General features: G+C 40.2%; 1 protein-coding gene across 1 annotated transcript in view; it reads left to right on the top strand.

Annotated features, from left to right (window-relative positions):
* The window catches only part of MYOM3 (myomesin 3), a 50,338-nt gene that overhangs the window by 19,906 nt on the left and 10,928 nt on the right, over positions 1 to 19,504 (top strand). The window contains exons 10-30 of the mRNA XM_019512404.1: positions 209 to 350; positions 435 to 634; positions 1,347 to 1,400; positions 1,908 to 2,035; positions 2,725 to 2,908; positions 3,924 to 4,095; positions 4,857 to 4,978; positions 5,662 to 5,849; positions 6,886 to 7,012; positions 7,541 to 7,719; positions 7,796 to 7,910; positions 8,886 to 9,042; positions 9,658 to 9,767; positions 10,505 to 10,549; positions 10,715 to 10,851; positions 12,566 to 12,710; positions 13,253 to 13,312; positions 15,974 to 16,041; positions 16,335 to 16,445; positions 17,107 to 17,194; positions 18,182 to 18,227. Coding sequence (XP_019367949.1) covers positions 209 to 350; positions 435 to 634; positions 1,347 to 1,400; positions 1,908 to 2,035; positions 2,725 to 2,908; positions 3,924 to 4,095; positions 4,857 to 4,978; positions 5,662 to 5,849; positions 6,886 to 7,012; positions 7,541 to 7,719; positions 7,796 to 7,910; positions 8,886 to 9,042; positions 9,658 to 9,767; positions 10,505 to 10,549; positions 10,715 to 10,851; positions 12,566 to 12,710; positions 13,253 to 13,312; positions 15,974 to 16,041; positions 16,335 to 16,445; positions 17,107 to 17,194; positions 18,182 to 18,227 — 2,578 coding nt within the window. The remainder of the gene's footprint in view (positions 1 to 208; positions 351 to 434; positions 635 to 1,346; positions 1,401 to 1,907; positions 2,036 to 2,724; positions 2,909 to 3,923; positions 4,096 to 4,856; positions 4,979 to 5,661; positions 5,850 to 6,885; positions 7,013 to 7,540; positions 7,720 to 7,795; positions 7,911 to 8,885; positions 9,043 to 9,657; positions 9,768 to 10,504; positions 10,550 to 10,714; positions 10,852 to 12,565; positions 12,711 to 13,252; positions 13,313 to 15,973; positions 16,042 to 16,334; positions 16,446 to 17,106; positions 17,195 to 18,181; positions 18,228 to 19,504) is intronic.

The raw sequence follows: 19,504 nt of genomic DNA, 5'->3' as shown, positions 1-19,504 counted from the left end.
CTGAGTGATCCTCCCATGAGATGTCTGGGTAATTGAAGTGTCTCTCTTCAACTTGTGTGTCTCTTGCCCTGCAGGCTGCATCATGCCAAACTCAAAATGCTAAACTCACCAAACTGCCTCTGTAAAAAAGAAAGAGTTGGGAGACTGAAGGGCTCATTGCACAGGGGAGGCAGAAGAACTTAAGCAACACTGTTCTGTATTTCTTCAGATGCTGTGGCAGCAATGGCTGGTGCCCCTGGATCCCCGCTCAATGTGAAGTGCCATGATGTGAATAAAGACTCCCTGATCCTTTCCTGGGTGGCACCCAGTAACAGCGGAAGAAGTCCAGTCCTTGGATACTATATTGAAAGGTATGTATGGCAAGCATGTTAGAAAGATTGCAGCATCTTGGAGAAACACCAGGGATTAAATGCATGGTTTCTGCTTCATTTCAGGTGTGAGGCAGGCACAGATGATTGGGTACCATGCAATGACAAGCCTGTGAAAGCCTGCAGATGTCCTATTGGGGGCCTGGTTGAAGGAAAGACATACCAGTTCCGAGTTAAGGCTGTCAATCATGCAGGCATCAGTCATCCTTCAAAGGCCAGTGACCCAGTTACAATGAAAGACCCCAATGAGGACAAAAGAGTGATGAGTATGTATCAGAAACAGGACAATATTCTAATATTTATTCTGAGAGTCCAAGGGTATAACTCACCGTAATTTACCCAAGGTCCCCTGCTGCTGCTTTTCACTGCATCTGGCTCCTACGGCACGATGCTATGCTACATATATATTTAAGCTGTAGCAGAATTACTAGATGAATCCACTGGCCTACACTAAAACAGCCAGAGGCAGACTGACTTACACTGTGTTTGCTATTTTCTAAGCACTGAACAGAGCAAGACTGCATGGCAGAGTATCATAGATCCTCAACTACTGCAAAGTATCATAGATCCATTGAAGTCAAGAAACTGGCAGTTGCTCTAGCTGAGGATGTCTCTTGTTGTTTCACATGTCATTCCCTTACCCTGAAACACGTGATCTCTGCCTACCTGGCTATACTTGCAGTGCTTGAATTGGGAAGACAAAAGCAAGAGTGGTCAATAATTAACCTTAGTCCAAAACCTGAATCTAACCCCAAATGATGGCTTTGTTTAAGTTTCAAGGAGGTTTATGTATTTTTAATTACTTTTCAGCTTGCTCCACTTTTTTGACATAGTCTGATTTGGAAAGGGAGAAGGTCAAAATACTGCAACTTTTTCTATTTGAAAGCACATAAGGAAATTACATCAATTTTGTCTTTGCCTTTCTTCTAAACCCATGGCTTATCCTTGGTGAATAATATTGACTTTTTTAATCACTAGCCATCCTTTATGATGATGGAAAGAAGATAGAAATTTCCAAAGATGAACTGGAAGGTAATTTTAAATTTACATTTAATCTGATTTTCATAAAGAAGCACTTTTCAGAATACAGCAATGCCAAAGAGGTTAGGGAGAAAATATGTACAAGAAAATATTTTCTTACACTGCATAGAAACAGAAACAATCCAGAATACTAGGCTGGTTTATAATGAAGACATCTGATACTGTTAAACTTATGGCTATCAAGCCCACAGTTGCAGGCTAGGAAGCAGTATAAAGTTTGTTTAAAAATAAAAGAAAGATATGGATTAAATTTTCATGTGTGTCAAACTCACTTTCATAATTCCCCCTCATTTGGTGGGAATGACATGAGGTCACTCAAAATTTAGCAAATAAACAAATAGTTTGGGTAGTTCACCATTATGTTCCCAAAAGGTCAAAGACTTCTTCATGCTGAAGAGTCTTACTCAATACTGGAAAGGCATAAATGTACCTGTTTAAAAAAGACAGTTTTCCTGTTATGTTATAACTGAGTCAGTATGAAATTCTGACTTCCCATAGGAAAGATTAAAATCCCCTTGCCACCCACCAATGTCCATGCAAGTGAGATCAGAGAAGATTATGTGGCCCTCACTTGGGATGAACCCGATCCTAGAGGCAGGGAGCCACTGAGTTACTATGTGGAAAAGGTAAGGAAAAAACCAATGAAAGGGCAAGAATTGTTGCTTCTGAGACTGGCCATGGGTTATAGAACATGTCACCACTAAGAGACCTGTCAGACAGGTCAACAGTAACACAGAACAGCTGATGATGGTCTGTGTAAAATGACTTGGTAAGTCTCAATTCCTTGAGAGGGTCCTCCTTATCAAAAAGCCACCAGCACAATTGGTTCCTTTGATAATAATCTTGGCAGAAGGTGAATTATTTTTGTCTCCCTAAATGGTGTCAGTGCAGATCTAGAATGGGACACCATGAGAGGGCAGTGTGTGGGGAAGCTTTCGCAGCTGTTGCCAATACATCCACAGCGCCCTGGCTAACGTTTCCCTAGATCCACAGTTACAAATACTCAAATCCAGATCTGGTGCCTGGCCCACAAAGTTGGGTCTGATAATGAATGCAAACAGGGGAGATGAGGAGTTTTTCTTCTTCATGCCACAGCATGGCTGCAGAGCTATATCAAGGAGTTTGTAACAGCACTGTGAATGGTGTAACCCTTCCCAGGCCCATCAGGTATGAGGAGAGTGAGAGGAACTACACAGTGACAAAACTTCAGAATCCACCTCTGCCCCAGTATTCCCTTGCCCTAAAGTGTAACGGTGTTACTGCTTGAGAAGTTTCTGATTTCTCTGGATTTTAAATCACATCTTTTCCCTTCCAGTCAATCACAGGGAGCAACTGCTGGCAAATGGTTAATCTGGATATCCCCGTGGCGTCCCCAAGATTTGCAGTCTTTGATCTTGTTAAAGGAAAATCCTACTGTTTCCGTGTGAGGTCTCTTAACATATATGGTGTGAGTGAGCCGTCCCTGCCCAGTGAGCCCATATCTCCTGGAACAAAATTAGGTAATCATCAAAATAATGAGTTATACGAACAATATGGAAAAGGCAGTAACTTTAACACAAGCTGCTTTTCCTGTTCCTTGGCCCTTTATGTTAGGACACTGTACAGAGCTCACTTTGACTTCAGGAAGTCTCTCAAAGCCTTAAATCCATGTTTCGTTACTTTGCAGCTGGTCACCGCACAATGTAAATCTAACCAAGCAATAAGGCTGGAATTAAAAATAGTAAAAAAATTAAACATTTGAAACCCCAATATTCTCCTCCAGGCACACTTCTGGATCTCATTCAAGGGCTTCATATATTGTGCATTCTATAAGACAGATGATGCATATAATAGTGCCCAAAGGAATGAAATGGCTTTCTTCTACCATGGTGGGTGAAGCAATCTGTTATTAGGGCTCTAAAAGTAACAGCGAGAGGAAATGGGGTGTTTTGTTGGGGAAGTAAATTTTCAGTCTTTGTGGGCATGAGTGTTTTATTTTCCTTGTTGGCTTGAGACATCTAGAATATAAGGATACGTGTACTCAAAACCTCGTTTCTCATAAGTTGAGGAAAAGTTCAGCCATGAGGCCTTTGCATTCGTCTTTTTCCTTCTTACATTTCAGAGCTGTCCAGATATTGTCCATGATGTTACATGCTACTTCCATTTTGCAGAATGATATGTATGCCTTTTTGCCCCCAAGTTGCACATGCTTCTTTTCTGGTTTTGACAGCTGTAAAGCAAGCATAACTGTTGCAACCAGTGGACTGGTAGAAATGGTAATGCTGTGGTGATTTTGGAAATGGTAGTATTGGACACTGGTGGAAATGGAAAGAGAATGAGATCTGATGAATCCAAACACAGTCATCTTGCAGTGATGTGTTCATGACACTGTGATATGGGAAACGATGCCCTTGTTTACACTCTGATATGGGAAATGATGTTCTGGCCAAAAGGGGAACAAACATCTCAATTTACCTATGGAAGCGAGTTAGCATTCATAAATAAACCCCTTTTGTTCCACATTTTCCTTTTTAGCTCCCCTTCCACCGCCCTCTCAGGTCCTTGCCTTTAGAGACACCAAGACGTCTGTTGTTGTGCACTGGGATAAGGTGAAGGAGGAGGAGGCCTTCGGCTATTACATATATTGTCGGGAGACTGGAACAGAAGAATGGCAAACTGTCAACAATAAACCAGTGACATGTGACAAGTGAGTACAGTTGTCCTCCACTGTGAAACTGTGGTGCATCAGCTGTGATTTCTGTGCTTATGGGACGGTTGAAGTTAGAGCACAGAAATCTGCCAGGCTGACTCTCATGCACCTGCTTCTCATGTACTCTAAGCCACCTGCACACTAATCTGCATAAAATTTGTATAAAATGTAATTTATGGCTCCTTTCCACTGGCAGAACAATATAATGGGATACTGATGTGAATAATAATCTGACCACTCAGCTTAAACTCCCTGCCACTAAACACCCTTTTTTCTACAGTTGCTCTGCCGTAGAAAGACCCACTAAAATATCTTTTCTAGGTATTGACTTTTGAGAAGTGCTGAATGCCTGAGACCCCCAGTGATTTCACTGGGAATTGTCAAGGCTTAGGAGAAGTTCAGCACCTCTCAAAATCTAACCTGTATTTGCCAATTGATTGATATGGCACCATTTATATGAAGGCAGGGTAGATTTGCACCTTATAGACCAACTAAATAAAATATATCAACAGTACAACCTTTTGTGAATTCAAGTTCACTTCATCAGATGCTGAAAGGGCGGCATAAAGCAGTGTATAAAGTGGAGTCAGTGATTTATGTAATTTGTATGATTCCGTGGAGTTTAAACTCTAATGGTAAATAACAGCATTTTAAATTATAAGATATTACTTTAAGAAAATAATACACTGTTTGTTCAAGGATACATCTTGCCTGTGCTTTAAATAGATGAGAGCAAACCAATTAATCATCTCTTACAGGTTCACTGTTCCTGGACTCCAGACAGGGAAAGAGTATGAGTTTTGTGTGAAAACTGTCAGTGAAGCAGGGCTGAGTGAAAGCTCACCAAAATCTGATCCCATTATTGTCAGGCCAGCTATTGGTAAGTAGTGTACTATACACACATGCCCCCACATAGAAATAGAGCTCCTTCATAAATGTCTTTTACACACAGGTATGTCAAACCATTTACAAATAGCTACATCCAGCACCTCACTAAAGTAGAGCGGGCCTGATTCTCCACCGACTTGCATTCTTTATACGTGTATGAAGTAATTGTAGAGAGTTACACTTCTGTTGTAGTGTTACACCTTCACTGCAGTCATTTTGCACTAGAATCTGGGTCAGTTTCTTGCACTACTCTAGTCCAGGCCGCATGTATAATTACACACCCAATTTATCTGGAACCCTTGCTCCAGTCACATAGCTCCCCTTCATCATTCTCCAATATATCACATCACTGTCTTCACTCCTGTCTCCTGTGTGTCTGCCCATCAACAACTAAAATTACAGAACAAGGCACAAAAGGATCAAAAGTCTCCAAAACCCTCCTCTCAAACAATCTGGATGGAAATCAGGCCTTTAATATCCCTTTACACTGCTCAAGTGATGTAAAGGGGCTGTAGTATAAATGAAAATCGAGCTTGATATGAACATGCCTGGTGCTGATAAGTCATTCCAAGTAACTCAACTTCCGCAACTATTTTTTTGGTCTCCAACTGGATTGCAAGCTTCTACTACATTTTATATTTTCTTTTCTTTCTCTTTCTCACCATTATCACAAAGCTTGTCCATCGGCACCACGTGACTTTGCCCTATTGAGCTGCGGGAAGAATGATATGGTCATTGGGTGGAAACCCCCAAAGCGCAAAGGGGGAGGAAAGATTCTGGGCTACTTCCTGGATCAGCATGATAACTATGAGGAAGACTGGCATGAAATCAATATTAAGCCTATTCCCCAACGAACCTATAAGGTATCAGTTTCATATTCCATGCTGTGTTTCTGAGAAAGGTATTGGGAAGCTGTGTCTGTAAACAGAGGCACTACTACTTCTGCAGTCCAGACCTTTCCCTTTCCCTCTTTCCCTTCTCCAAAAATACTTCCTCATCCCACAGATTTGAGGGTCCCAGAAAGTCTGATGGTTTCTGTGTTAGATCTTGCAATGAAGCTCTGTTCAGGTCTGGCCCACAGCAAATTCTGGGGCTATTTGAAGAGTTCTGAATAACACAATATTCTTGTTATTCCTAATTCATCATAACTCAGCATCACATGTATCCTTTCTGAATTATTTTACAAGATGACTGTGAGATCTATTTTGGAATTAACAGAAAGTTCATCAAGTTCAATAAAACCACTTTAGGCAGTAAAGAGCTGGGAGCTATGGAGCTACTGCCCAAAGCACTAGGCCACACGACAGGTGAAAGATAAGCTGCGTGGAGTTAGCAGTTCCCTGTCTGCATACAGAGAAACTGGGATACTAATTGCAGGCTGTGTATTTTGGAGCAGAAATCCAGGAGCAGGGGCTTTGAGTGTGACCTTTACTAAAAACAGGAAGACATGACTTCTTGGGCACAGCACTTGCCAGAGTGGCTGACTTGAAGGATTCCTGAACAAGGAAACTTCCTGCTTCTCTTTTCTCAAGGATACAAGCCCATTTGCTTTTTTCATAAGAAAACAAGATTCCACCAAGAATGTGCCTGATTCATATCACAGAGCAGAAACAACCCTGTGAGATCTCAAATTTTGGCTAAGTGCTCAGGCCCAAGGGGCAATACTACCATTTGACAATCTCTCTCTTCTTTCCTAATACGATGCTTAAGCAGGATGATTCTAATTGATGAATTGAGTTATCTACAAAATCTCTTTGTTAATGGGTGGGAGGGTGACTTGGGAATTGTTCATAAGATCCTTGTGTACCATCATAAAAATATGGCCTTAAGGTTCAAATTACAAACACATTTCGCTATACAAGGCTCTACTAACATTCTCCCTTGGCTTCTGATCCCAAGGTGACCAACCTCGAAAAAGGACACTCCTATGAGTTCCGTGCTTGTGCAGTGAATATGGCTGGAGTTGGGAAAATGTCTCAACCTAGTGACTTATTCAAATGTGAGGAATGGACCATGCCACAGCCAGGTAAGATTAACACGTGTAAGCAACCAGGAAAATGTTCCAGAGCCCCTCCTCAAAAACATGCTACCAAGTCAGAAATGTTGGGAGCCTTCACGCTTTGGAATCCCATCTTCACAGCATGGAGAGAAGCTATTTGGGGCGTGTTCACACAGCATGCAGTGCAGTGGGGTTCTGGTTCCTGACTGCAACTCCTAGGCACTACTTCAGTAAAAGTAATTCATATAAGATCCCTGCCATACTTCTTGTAACCAGCTAGAAGCCCAGTGCTCTTGGATCCTATTTTCAAACCATGGGGAACCTTGACAGATTGTGCTAGGCTCTCTGTATAATATATCAGTACAGGGGTTATGAAATAGGTAAATGTGGTTGTTGTTATAGAATACCTGCTAAGCCATTTCTGCTAATAGGACCTCTTCTGGGGCCTGTATTCATACGTTGCCATCAACCTACCCACATTGTGCTCTCAGGCACATTACTGTGCCATTTATTTTTTAATGCTATTGTTTGACAATCTTACCTTCCTTGAAACAGGCCCCCCCTATGATGCGAGGTGCACTGAAGTGCGAGACACATCCCTGATGCTACACTGGGAAGCACCATTGTATACTGGAGCAGGTCCGATCACTGGCTATCACATAGAAGTGTGTGAAGAAGGGTCAGAAGAATGGAAGCAAATAAATAAGCAGCCAGTATCCAGCACCCACATGAGGGTTTGTATAAACACAAAGTCTCCAAGCCTTCTTTATCATTTAATGCTCTCCTTACTTATTACCTTTGTTTTCACAGGTTTCTGACTTGGAGACAGGGAAATGCTACATTTTCCAAGTACGAGCACTGAACAAAGCAGGGGTTGGTCCTCCTTCAGTTCCTTCAGATCCTGTGATGGTTAAAACCAAACCAGGTATGCAAATAAGGGTGACTATATTATGTGTCTGTTGAGTTCTGTTCAATAAAAAAAACACTAGGTAGATTGCACAGGCAGTAGCTTGAAGGGAAATGTTGGCTGTTTATCTAAGACACTTATAGGGTTCTTATTACCATCTCCAAGTGCCTTATATTCATTGAAATATTTATCCTCACAGCACCCCAGTGAGGTAGGGAAGGGCTGCTTCGCCTCTTGGGGAGATGGGGAACCGAGCCATGGAGAGGCTAGGGACTGTAACGTAGTTCTCTAGCCAATTTCTCACTCACTGCATCATCCTTCCTTTCTGAGTTCATTTTATGCCATTCACAAAAGTCTGTAATGTATTTGAGAGTGGCAGCTTCATGCACACTGCAGATGGAAGCTAGTTACAAACAGGCTTGCAGTTAGTACATGTTATCATTCTTCATAAATGTACTATTTGCAGAAGAAATAAGGTGTTTTTGTTGTACAGTCTTTATAGACATCTAATTTAGCAAGACAAAATGGGACTATAATTTAGCACTAGCATAAACCAGTCTGATTTTATTTCACTAGAGTTACAGCAAAGATGAATTTGTCTAATTTTCTTTGGGGAAAAAATATTTATCATAACAGCCCAATGATACACAAAAGAGAGGTTTGGTTTATACCTCAGGCATACCCACTTTGATTTTTAAAGGGATATTCCAAAGATAGGTTTCTTAGAAATATTATTAAGGATTTGCTTATTGCATGTTTAATTCCATGTTCTTAACAAAATACACTGACAAATACAGCCACAAGATTAAAAGATACAGAGCCAAATCCAGTTGCAAGAATTCAGAAATTGACTTGTCTGGAAAATATATGTATGTCTGCATAAAGATCCAGTCTCTGTTGCTTTGTCCCCGAGACAAAGAGAAAAGTTAAGTTGTCAGCAAAGAAGTTGTGTTGTGCTTTGCTTGGGTGAAAGACAGATTTTCTCTTCTGCAGGCATAAATGAGATTGAACTTGGCGTGGATGAAGAAGGATTCATTTACATGGCCTTTGAAACTCCTGAGATGTGTGATTCCTCTGAGTTTATTTGGTCAAAGGATTATGAGGGACCTCCAGATCCTGACCGAGTTAGAACTGAAGATCAAGACAACAAGTGAGTGGGCAATGCAACGCACTCTGGGAAAACAAGTTTTGAAATGTGGACCAGGAGACATAACCCACTAATCTGGGGAAAAAAGCTTCAGAGCAAAAGGCTTCCCAGAGAGGCTTTGGAAAACACTGTTTTCACCCTGCAATACAGATGTTCAACCCTTCCAGCAGAGGTGGATGAAAGAACCAGCTTAAAAAATGTAAAACCCTTTTTCTCCCTTCAAACCTCGGATAAAATGCAGATATACATTTTGAACAGTTGTGCAGTTAATCTGAAATGAACCCAAACTCCCAGTCTTATGAAAATTTCCAGTCCCTGTTCTCCATCAAACAACACTGTGGAAATTACACCAGAAATTAATTTGGCCATTGCTCCTATTTCTTAAGCAAGTCTGGACCATTGTCTTGACTTCCAACTGTAGCGTGGTTTATGGAGTTCAAGCAAGCCATCAGCATCAATCCATCAATGTAGTCTATTGCTAATGCTTTCAAACAATTCGGTTCCGCTATCCCAGCATTACATGTAAAGTGTTCTGCTTGCCTTCTAGTTTTACAAACTCTATCCTTCTAGCTTCAGTCTAGAACTAACCGTAAGGTGTTTTTCTTTTTCTTCCCTCAGATCTAAGCTCATACTGAAGGATCCATCAGAAAAGGATCTGGGGACATATTCAGTGGAGGTAACAGATGTGGATGATGATATCTCTGCCAGCCATACTTTAACACAAGAAGGTAAAAAATAACAATTTCAGAAATTTTCCAGTATGCCAAAATCATCTAATTCTGAATGGTCAGACAAAAGCTCCTTCTAAAACAAGAGAAGATGAAATGGTAGAATGGAATATCATTAGAAAGATCATTTCCTATTCTTTGAATGACCAGATGCAACTGTCTTTATAGGATTAGGGAAAAAAAATGAAGATTGCACTAAAGTGGAATGGAAAGAAAATTTTCTCACACTTTCTGACAGTATATGAATGTGATGCCATGGTAATTTAGTATTTCTTAAAACCTTTTCATGAATTGGTGCTGCAACATAGATAGCAACCTCTTATTTCTGTCAAATTAGGATTTGTTTTCCCAGCTTCAATTAATCCCTTAAACTATGATATGTTTCATGTTTATTGGGTTCTACTTGATCTGGATGCTCAGATGTAGTGCCCAGGGGGGTAACAGGCCTTGCTACAACTGCAAAGGTGTATGTTGAAGCCTTGTTTCAGACTCATACTGAAAGCCATTATGCAAACTGAGAAGACACTTGTGGTCAGACATGATGCTAGTCCTTATGTGCCTTTGGCTAGAGAAACTGGAATTCCTTCACCACACTAGCCCAGTGGACTTTTAGGTTCAAACTGACTTTTGACTTGACCAGAATGGGTAAGGAACTAATATAAACATAAATTGAAAAGGAGGTTTGTGGTCAATTTTGCTGGATTAATCTAAATCATATGCTGCTTTTTGCATTTCAGAACTGGACAACCTGCTGAAACTCAGCCATGAAATCAAAAACCCGTGTAAGTAGAAGTAATAGTGTTTAATGTTTTTGACCACTCTGTAATCTACAATAATGTGGAAATTCTAACCTAACTAAGTTCAATGGCAGAACTCCCATTGATTTCAACTGAATCAGAATTTCATCCTAAATCCTCTTGACCCACCACACTGCCTTTGTTTCCTAGTGATTAAGCTGATTTCTGGGTGGAACATTGATGTTCTTGAGAAAGGAGAAGTGCGGTTGTGGTTGGAGGTTGAAAAGCTGTCACCAAATGCAGAGCTACATTTAATCTTCAATGAGAACGAGCTTACAAGCACTCCGGTATGTGTTTTAAAATTCTGACATTACCCTTCTTGGCACTGGGACATAACAGCACTATATTTGAACCCAGGGTTGGAAGAGATTGTTCACTGAACCTAGCCCTGTCCAAATACTTTACCTGATACATGAGGTAGCTGAGGCACCTCTGACAATCTGCTCTAGCAGAGACTTACTCTGCAAGAGGTATTGTCTAGGAACAACCCTAACCCCTCTATGTTCACTTGACATTACAAGTGACCCTGGTGGACTACCAGATTCAGTCCTGCAAGTTCAAGTTAGCTCTGGCTAAGTATAGGCTAAGAAATACCATCTTTGCCAATTTGATAGACTTGCATTTTTTCCTTCTGTAAACCCAGCAAAGCTGTCAGGTTTCCAGTTTCCACACCAGCTCTTTGAATTGGATAGATACAAATCTTCAAGCTTTTGAGAGTAGATGCATGTGATCTATTTCTAAATTTGTGATACTGAAAATAACATTGTATCATGTGTTGCAAAGTACTCCTACATTCCTGTATATTTTAAAGAAAATATTAACTCCTTCTTGGCCTTCCCATCTCAGAACCTAATACCATATGGTTTTTAAAAGTGTATAAGACTGGACTGCAAGATGGGGGGGGAGGAGGGAGAAGGAATTAGGTATTTCCAAATTAAATAAAGAGAAACAAAACTATCTGCCTCTGGTTTAAGTGTTAACTAACAATATCAAAATGGAGATACTGTGATAAGTTAGATCCAAAGCATTTAAAAGGCTATTATTACATTGTTTTTTCTAGAGACAGAAGGTATATAGGAAAGTTATATAAGGCTTTATCTACTACAGTAATGCTTTTTCTCACATGATTATGTGGTAATGCATGATTAAGCAGTGAACATAATGATAATGGTAAGTATTTGCTCACAGTAAACATGTTGCTAATATTTTAAAATTTCTGATGAATTTAAGGGTGTACATTTATGTGCATTCTTCTTTACCGTCCAAGTCCCCAGAGTCTGGAATAGACTCCCCCAGAAGTGGTGCAAGCACCTACTCTGGACACCTTTAAAACCCACTTGGATGCTTATCTTGCTGGGATCACTTGACCCCAGGAGACTTCCTGCCCTTGAGCAGGGGGCTGGACCCAATGATCTTGCGAGGTCCCTTCCAGCCCTAACGTCTGTGAAATCTATGAATCTATGAAATAACACACTAGTGACTGGACAGACTCCAAGGGCAGAAATGTCACCTGGACTGCCACCCAGATGTATGGTTAATTGTAGTATATGGTTTCTACTTATGTAAAAATCCATGCAGACACATAGAGACTTGGTGAACTGAAAGGTCTCTATTATACAGTCAGGACAACTCCATCATTACATGCGAGACACAATGGAAAGTTTCTCTTAATTAAGCTGTTTTCCAGGGAATTACTTTGTCATGAGCAAGTTTTATATATAACCTGCAAACCATTAAATAAGTTTATACAGATTTATATTTTATGTTGGAAAAAAAAAACTATTTAACAACATTTATTATGGGGCCAAACTTTGGACCATGAATACACCAGGTTAAGTAAACAATATGGAAAGAGAGGGAGTCTGTGTTATAGCTCTGACTCTGTTATAGCTACCTGACAGTGGTGATATACAGTGGAGTCCCAGTCCTAGGATTTGGCCCTTAGATTGTTTCCCTATTGAAAATATGTCTACTTTACCATGAGTACTTTGTCTTACATAGACACATAAGATAAACTTTGACAGAGCTAATGGCCTCATAGAACTGATAATCCAGAACTTCTGTGAAGATGACAAAGGAACATACACAGCCCAACTACAAGATGGAAAAGCGAAGAATCAGTTCACCCTAGCTCTTGTTGATGACAGTAAGTAGAGATTCATGCTCTGTGTGCTGGTCAAGAAAACATTTTTAGCTCTTTGGAAATAGAAATTTTGCTACTTGCTAATTTAAATTCTTCCCCCCCCCCAAAATGTGTAGCCTTTATTTGTCAGTTCTTTATACCTGAGTATTTCTAACACACATCCTTTGAAATATTTCAAGTTTGTTGACTCTGCCCTGCATTCCTTGCCCATCCAAAATACATATTTAATCATTAGAAATGCTAACTGCATAAAAAGTGAAGCTTCAAAGCCTCTTTACTGTACTTTGAACTTTTGAAAATAAATATTACATGGGGAACACCTAATACAATGAAAGGGTTGTAAGACTGGCATTGTCAAGGTTTCTATACTGAATAACAACGCTTAACTGAGATAACCGAGACATTTTTTAATCACGTATACACTGTATGGCAATCTCAGACTAGCAGCCCTCCTGATCAGGAATGTATGCTATGCTACATGGACAGGAGGCTTAAAAGTAGTTTAGTGCACTTTGGTTGACTCTGTTCCATTACTGTTTTTGCAGCTTTTGATAAAGTAGCAGAAGAGGCTGCTGCTAAGCGGAGAAAATGGAAGAAAAAGCAAGGTAAGATGGTCCCAGGGCCTCTGCCTTTGGCAGGCCTGGTAATAGCTTAATAGCAAAAGGTGAAACAAGCATATTTTACCAACTCCCCAAAATTTAAATGAAAAGTCAATCGTTCTCTTCTGTATAGTCTTATATAAATTGGTTTCAGTCTCAAGATGGGGCGTCTTATTTAGGTTACTGTTTGCAGGCTATTTAAAATCAAACCAAACTAAAGTTTAAAGTATTTCAATAGTTCAGGGCCATGCTGCCAGCTTTGCCTAGTAGAGGCTCCCTGAACTAGAGCCCGACCTCTGAACACCCTTGAATCTTTTGAAAAGTTCAATCAAAATGTTGTGAATTACGCTCTTAAAGCCATGTGCAGTTCGCTCTAGACTGGGGCAATGATCACGCAGAGCAAGTATTCAAAGTCAGATACAGAATCTTTATTCACTGCAGTGAGGTGCCTCCAAGGACGGACCCCACCTACCAGATATAATACTATTTTATACTTTGTTAATACGTCAGCATTAGTTCATGATTAGCTTGTGCTCGTAAAAATACTCAATCATCTATTAACTAAATCACTATTCTATCCAATCAAGCGGCACTGTGAGTGTGAACACCGAAGTTTAACTCTTGTGACTACATGCCCCATATATTTTTGCCAAGATGAATCTTATCTTACAAAAACAATCCTTGTACCACCTCTAAGGTTCTTCTGTTGACGAGACTCCTCTGTTGACCAAATTCAGCTCATTTCATATCTATCAGTAACCCTTACACGGTACCCCTCTTCCTCCAGCCATCTCGTAAGTGCTGTGTCTGCTTTAATGAAATGGAGGCGAAAGGACAAGGAAATGGCCTCACTAGACCATGGGCAGTTTTTCCTTTTCACCGCATTCAAACTGACTATGCAGACATGCCAAAGAGCGCGGGATACCAACACCTTCTAGTTATTGTTGACCTACTCTCAGGTTGGCCGGAAGCAACTACTACTAGAAAAGGAGATGCTTGCTCAGTTGTGAAGTTTCTCATGGAAGATAATATACCACGCTTCGAAGTACCAGAAGTAATCGATTCTGATCGAGGGTCACACTTTACTGCAAAGATTTTGGAAGAAGTGTATCGATGCTTAGGAGTTGCTAGGCAACTCCACACCCCATATCATCCACAATCAGCTAGACAAGTGGAACAGATGAATCGAAGTCTTAAAACTATGATAGCTAAGTATTGCAAAGAAACTAGACTTAAGTGGCCAGAAGTACTGCCAATAGTACTGTGGCACATTAGGCGTACCCCAAGGATGCCCCTAAGTTTGTCCCCGTTTAAAATTCTTTTTGGTAGACCTGCTTTGGTCCCAGGAACGTATGTTCCTGCACATGCCAGTCTCTTAGATAGAGATGAAATGTTGTCTAGGTTTGTTCTTAGATTACAAAAGGAGTTTAAAGAGAATAATACTCAGGCGCAACTTTTCCAGGCTCCACCTTTGAGTTTACAGATACATGAATACAGACTGGGTGACTAGGTACTAGTTAAAAAGATACCACGAACTTCCCCTTTGAAACCTCAGTGGGAGGGGCGCTATCAAGTTCCGTTATGTACTTATTCTGCTTTAAAGCTTGCAGGCAAAACCAGCTAAATACACCATAGCCACATGAGGAGGGCACCGAGCCCAGACCCAATATCTAAGCCTGAGCGAGGATCAACTATCTACTGCATGCATAACTCTACAGACCCCTGAACTGTTGAGAGAAATTACTGAAATCTCAGATCTCCGCAAGGACTTGTTGTCTTCATTATAATAGTAATTGTTCTAACTGTGGTAATTGTGTGTTGGCAGCCAGGATACCGTGGCATATTAGAGCAATCATGAGAAAGTCTACATCCTTGGTGCTGTTAGTCTGTGCCTTACACCTGGGAATGTCTTTACCAATATACCCTCCCCCGTTAAACAGCAGTGTGAGATTGCAACCCGAGGAGAATTATTATCACTGATTCATTCAGAGTTTCACTCATGCTTATAATCTTTCACAGTGTTGGATTTGTTCTCAAATTCCATTGACACAAGCACATGGGTTTCCCCTTCTAGGATTAGGAATCAATATACAAAGCAAAATGCATATTTTAGGGCTCAGATCCAACTACATTTCCATGTGGTGACCAGAATATCTGGGAAAGTTTATTGAAGGGAAAAGCACCTTCTCCTCTCTCTCTCTCCCACACTTTGACTGATGAATAAGGAAGTTTATAAAAAAAATACACCTTTCAGGGAAAAGAGTAAAATGATTAAATTGGAAAGATCAATTTGCCTTCTGACATGGGTCAGTAATGATGCAGTTAGTGCATATCAGGGGAGCAGACTGGAAGGTGTGTGGGTTAACTATTTTTTGCAATCCATCTGCAGAGTATTTATAACCTCTCAATATTGACTTGCTATGCAACAGTTACTAAATCAAATAAGCTGATGGACAGTGACCTACCAGAATTTAAAAAAAACAAATGTCAGTCTCAGGAAATAAAAAAAATATAGAATATGTAACAGCGCCTTCTGCAGTTTGATCAGTGCCTGTCGTTATTAGAAGCCGCTCATTGCTGTAGCTTACCGTGAGGTGGCGCCATGATCATGTCTTATATGAAAATCTGAGTTACAAGAATGAATAGCAAGACTTTGTTCTCTTGTAGGGCCTCATTTTATAGAGAATTTGCAATGGAAGGTTACTGAGGACTGTGAAGTGCTACTTACTTGCAAGGTACGTAGTGACATACAGGTAATGCTGCATACAGGTGCATGCATCTATAAATACTCCCACTGTGTACTTGAAGGGGCCTAAGTAGGTAACATCCAATCCAACAAATGGATAGATGCTTACAGATGAAAGGCAAAAGACAGAACATCCTGGCCAGGAATCCTAACAGTTCTAAAAACAAGGGAAGAAGCTTCACCAAGTAGAGGGGCAACCCCTTAGGAAAGCTGATATAAAAAAAGATATCCTGGCATTCAGATAAATCAATATTCTGATTTCTACACTTTTATTTCAAACAGGCAGCAAACTTGAGAAAGGACACCAGCTTTGAATGGTTCTTCAATAAAAAATCACGATCAGGTGGTCAGTTTGACCCAGAGACTGGGACTGGAGTTCTTTGGATAAAAAAGGTAAAGAAAACAGTGCAACTCAAGATCTTTTAAGTGATATCACTTAAATATGCTATTTGTTTTGGGCAGCACACATAATGTGCAAAGCAGTGTACAAATATAGAAGACAGAATGGAACAAGAACTAATGTCTCAAAGTTAAAGCCAAAAATTGAAACTACAAAATGTGCTGTCTTCTCCAAGTCTTCCTATCAAGACTGTATCCCTTTCTGGAAGATCTGATATAGTCAAACACAAGTTGTCGGGTTTAGTACCAAAATAACTGAAAGAAATATGATGATCTGTGTACACACGATGTCAGGCCAATGATCTAGTAATCCCTTTTGGCCTGAAAATCTATAGATCCTTGCCCCAAGAAGCGTTAGCAGATGAGTAAAGAGGACTAAGCGGTGAAGTGAATTAAGGAACTAGACTTTCCTTTCTGCAGTGCTAGGTTTGTTCTCAGTTTTTCATGTTAATTTTCAACAAACTTCCCATGTCAAAACCACAAGACAGACCATGTGAGTGGAATCTCTGCTAAGGTGAGATCACAATAGGAACAACAAAGATATCTCAGGTTGGGATAGATGTGTATGGACAAAGTTATATAGGAAAAGCTTACAGAGGACTAGTTTCATTGGCATTTAATTCTAACTCTTTCAATTTTTTAAATATTTTGCTAGATTACCAAAGCAGATGAGGGAATATACAGAGCAGTTGTTTCTGATGACCGGGGAGAAGATGCTACTGACCTTAATCTCACTAAAGAAAGTAAGATAATTTTACACTAGTAGGCAATATTTTACACACTTTTATTTGTGAGCAGGCTTTTGATGTGGATTTTAAAATATACTATCTTTTTTTTATTGCATGTGCTGTTTTAGTAGCTTTTTTGTGTTTCTCAAGGAGACACGGTCTGCATAAAAAGATCACTAGCAAAGTCTGAATTTTCTTCTTTTTCCCTTACCTGGAAAAAGGAAGCACTGTTAAAATATATTGCTGCGTGCTGTAAATTTCAAGGATAAGAAGCATTTAAGATGGCATTAGGGTCCAAAACTGGACTGAGTACAAACAACCTCTTTCTTTTTACCATGAACCTGTTAAAAGTCCAGTGACATCAACAGGAGTCTTCAACCAGCTTTAGATCAGAACACGTTTACATCCTATATGTATCTATGTCATAATTCATTTATTAACTGAGAAACTCAAGTTTCTACTCCTGCTAGCACTGCCAATCCTGCAAAACAACAGACGAGTAAATTGGCTCTGCTTTCTATTTTACATCCCCAAGAAATATATCAGCTGAATTCTGAGTGCAGAATCTTTATTAACAGTGACATCAAATTTGTAAACTCCTACTTTCATTTGTCATATTATAGATTTGTTCTAGAATTCAGATAACAAGTAAGTATAGAATCCCTGCTCTTGTAATATCATGTTCACATAGTTATTATTCAGACTATGACCATGTTATAAAGCTTCTCATACAACAAGGAACAGGAGTGAAACTCAAAGGTATTCCCAGTCCTCTCTCAGCAGGAATCAGTTGGCTCTGTTTCCCAGTTTTACATTCAACCAAGTTATCTAGCATCTGGCATTTAAACCTGATACATAAATAGGTATGCCATGAAATGAATTGTTGCATACACTGAATGTTAAGGAAGCAGGTTTTAAAGCTGTAAAAATTCTGTAGGTGAATCAGATGTACTTTGCTAGTGAATTTATGGCTACTTCAAGCATCTTGCTATGTATTTTTAGGGTTTGAAGATCTTCTCAAAGAGCTATGCAGAATCAGCGGTAAGTCTAGTTCTTCTCATCTTTTATTGTAATAATAGTACTTAGTAGAAAAGTGCCCTGCTTCTACTAACAGACCAGGGCACTGCTCTACTAATGGGGAAACTGAAGTAGAGAATGAGATTACATGTGAGAGAAACACTTGGTTCAGACAGGGATTCAAGAGTTCTCCTATGTTCAGACTGACAGGACAATCCTTTCTCTCTAATAAACTTCCTCTGTGCTGTAAAGGTTCTCAATGTGGAAGTAAAGTGAAAGGGAGCAGAAGGCATTTAAAGACTGTTGGAGTTAGAGGAACATGGGGATTGAAGTAGGGAGAGTCAACAGTAGGCAGCTAAGAAGTGAGAGGAGAGGGGAAAGAACTGGGAGGGTGGCAGGGGTCCTGCGGTTTGTAAAAGAGAGGAAATGAAATAGGAGTTAAATATACTCTGCTCTTGTCCTTCACCTTAGAAACTGGACTGGAAAGGATACATGATCCATTTAACGCATGCCATAAGCTGTTCTTTCTATTCAGATACACATGCAGCTGTTACATTCCAACATCAAAGTGAACAGAAACTAAAGTTTCTATGGCCTTCCCTACTGCAGGGAACTGCTGCTGACTACAAATGTGCATCTAACCTGGTGCTGCATAGACTACACCAAGCCCTATTCATACACCATGGTTAAATCCTACTCGGGTCTAGTGGTAAAGCTGTTATGCTACTCCCATCATTGCTAGCAGCAGGGCTACAGTAGGGATGGGAAGGTTTGAGAGACAGCCTTGGAACTGGTACTTGAGAACCAGACCTCTAGAGCAGATACTGGTGTCTCCACAAGCTGCTGAGGAAAAGTCCTAAGATCTTCAGGTGTTAGAATGCCAGAGTGCTCTCAGCTGGCCATGTTCTCCAATATGGGCAAAACATTAATGATTCTTTAAAAAAACCCCAACAAATTAGGAGCATGTATATAGACTCTTTAGTCACCTTGCTCAATCTCTGTCTTGTAATTCCCTAATTAGCCCTCTCTGCAGTACACCAACCGGTTGAGTAAAAGACTGCCCTCAGCAGCAGCAAGCCTGTCTTTGTTCCATTGCTTAGGAAACTGAGGAAAAGTTTAATTAATGCAAAAAAAAAAAACTGGGCAAGCTGGTGGGAGGATTGGCAGGAAGCTTAGGAAGTTGGGTAGGGTTTGCTCTGGCCCTGCACTGGATGATGTCTCACCTGTGGAACAACAGCCTGGATAACCAAATCATGTTTTGTGTTACAGCAGAGAAAAGGCGGCCCCACACGGTTAACACTGCCATCC

Source organism: Gavialis gangeticus, unplaced genomic scaffold, assembly GCF_001723915.1.
Source record: "Gavialis gangeticus isolate Ggan-Ray unplaced genomic scaffold, GavGan_comp1, whole genome shotgun sequence".
In the NCBI taxonomy this organism is placed as follows: Eukaryota; Metazoa; Chordata; order Crocodylia; family Gavialidae; genus Gavialis; species Gavialis gangeticus.
This window is presented reverse-complemented; position numbering and strand designations above follow the sequence as displayed.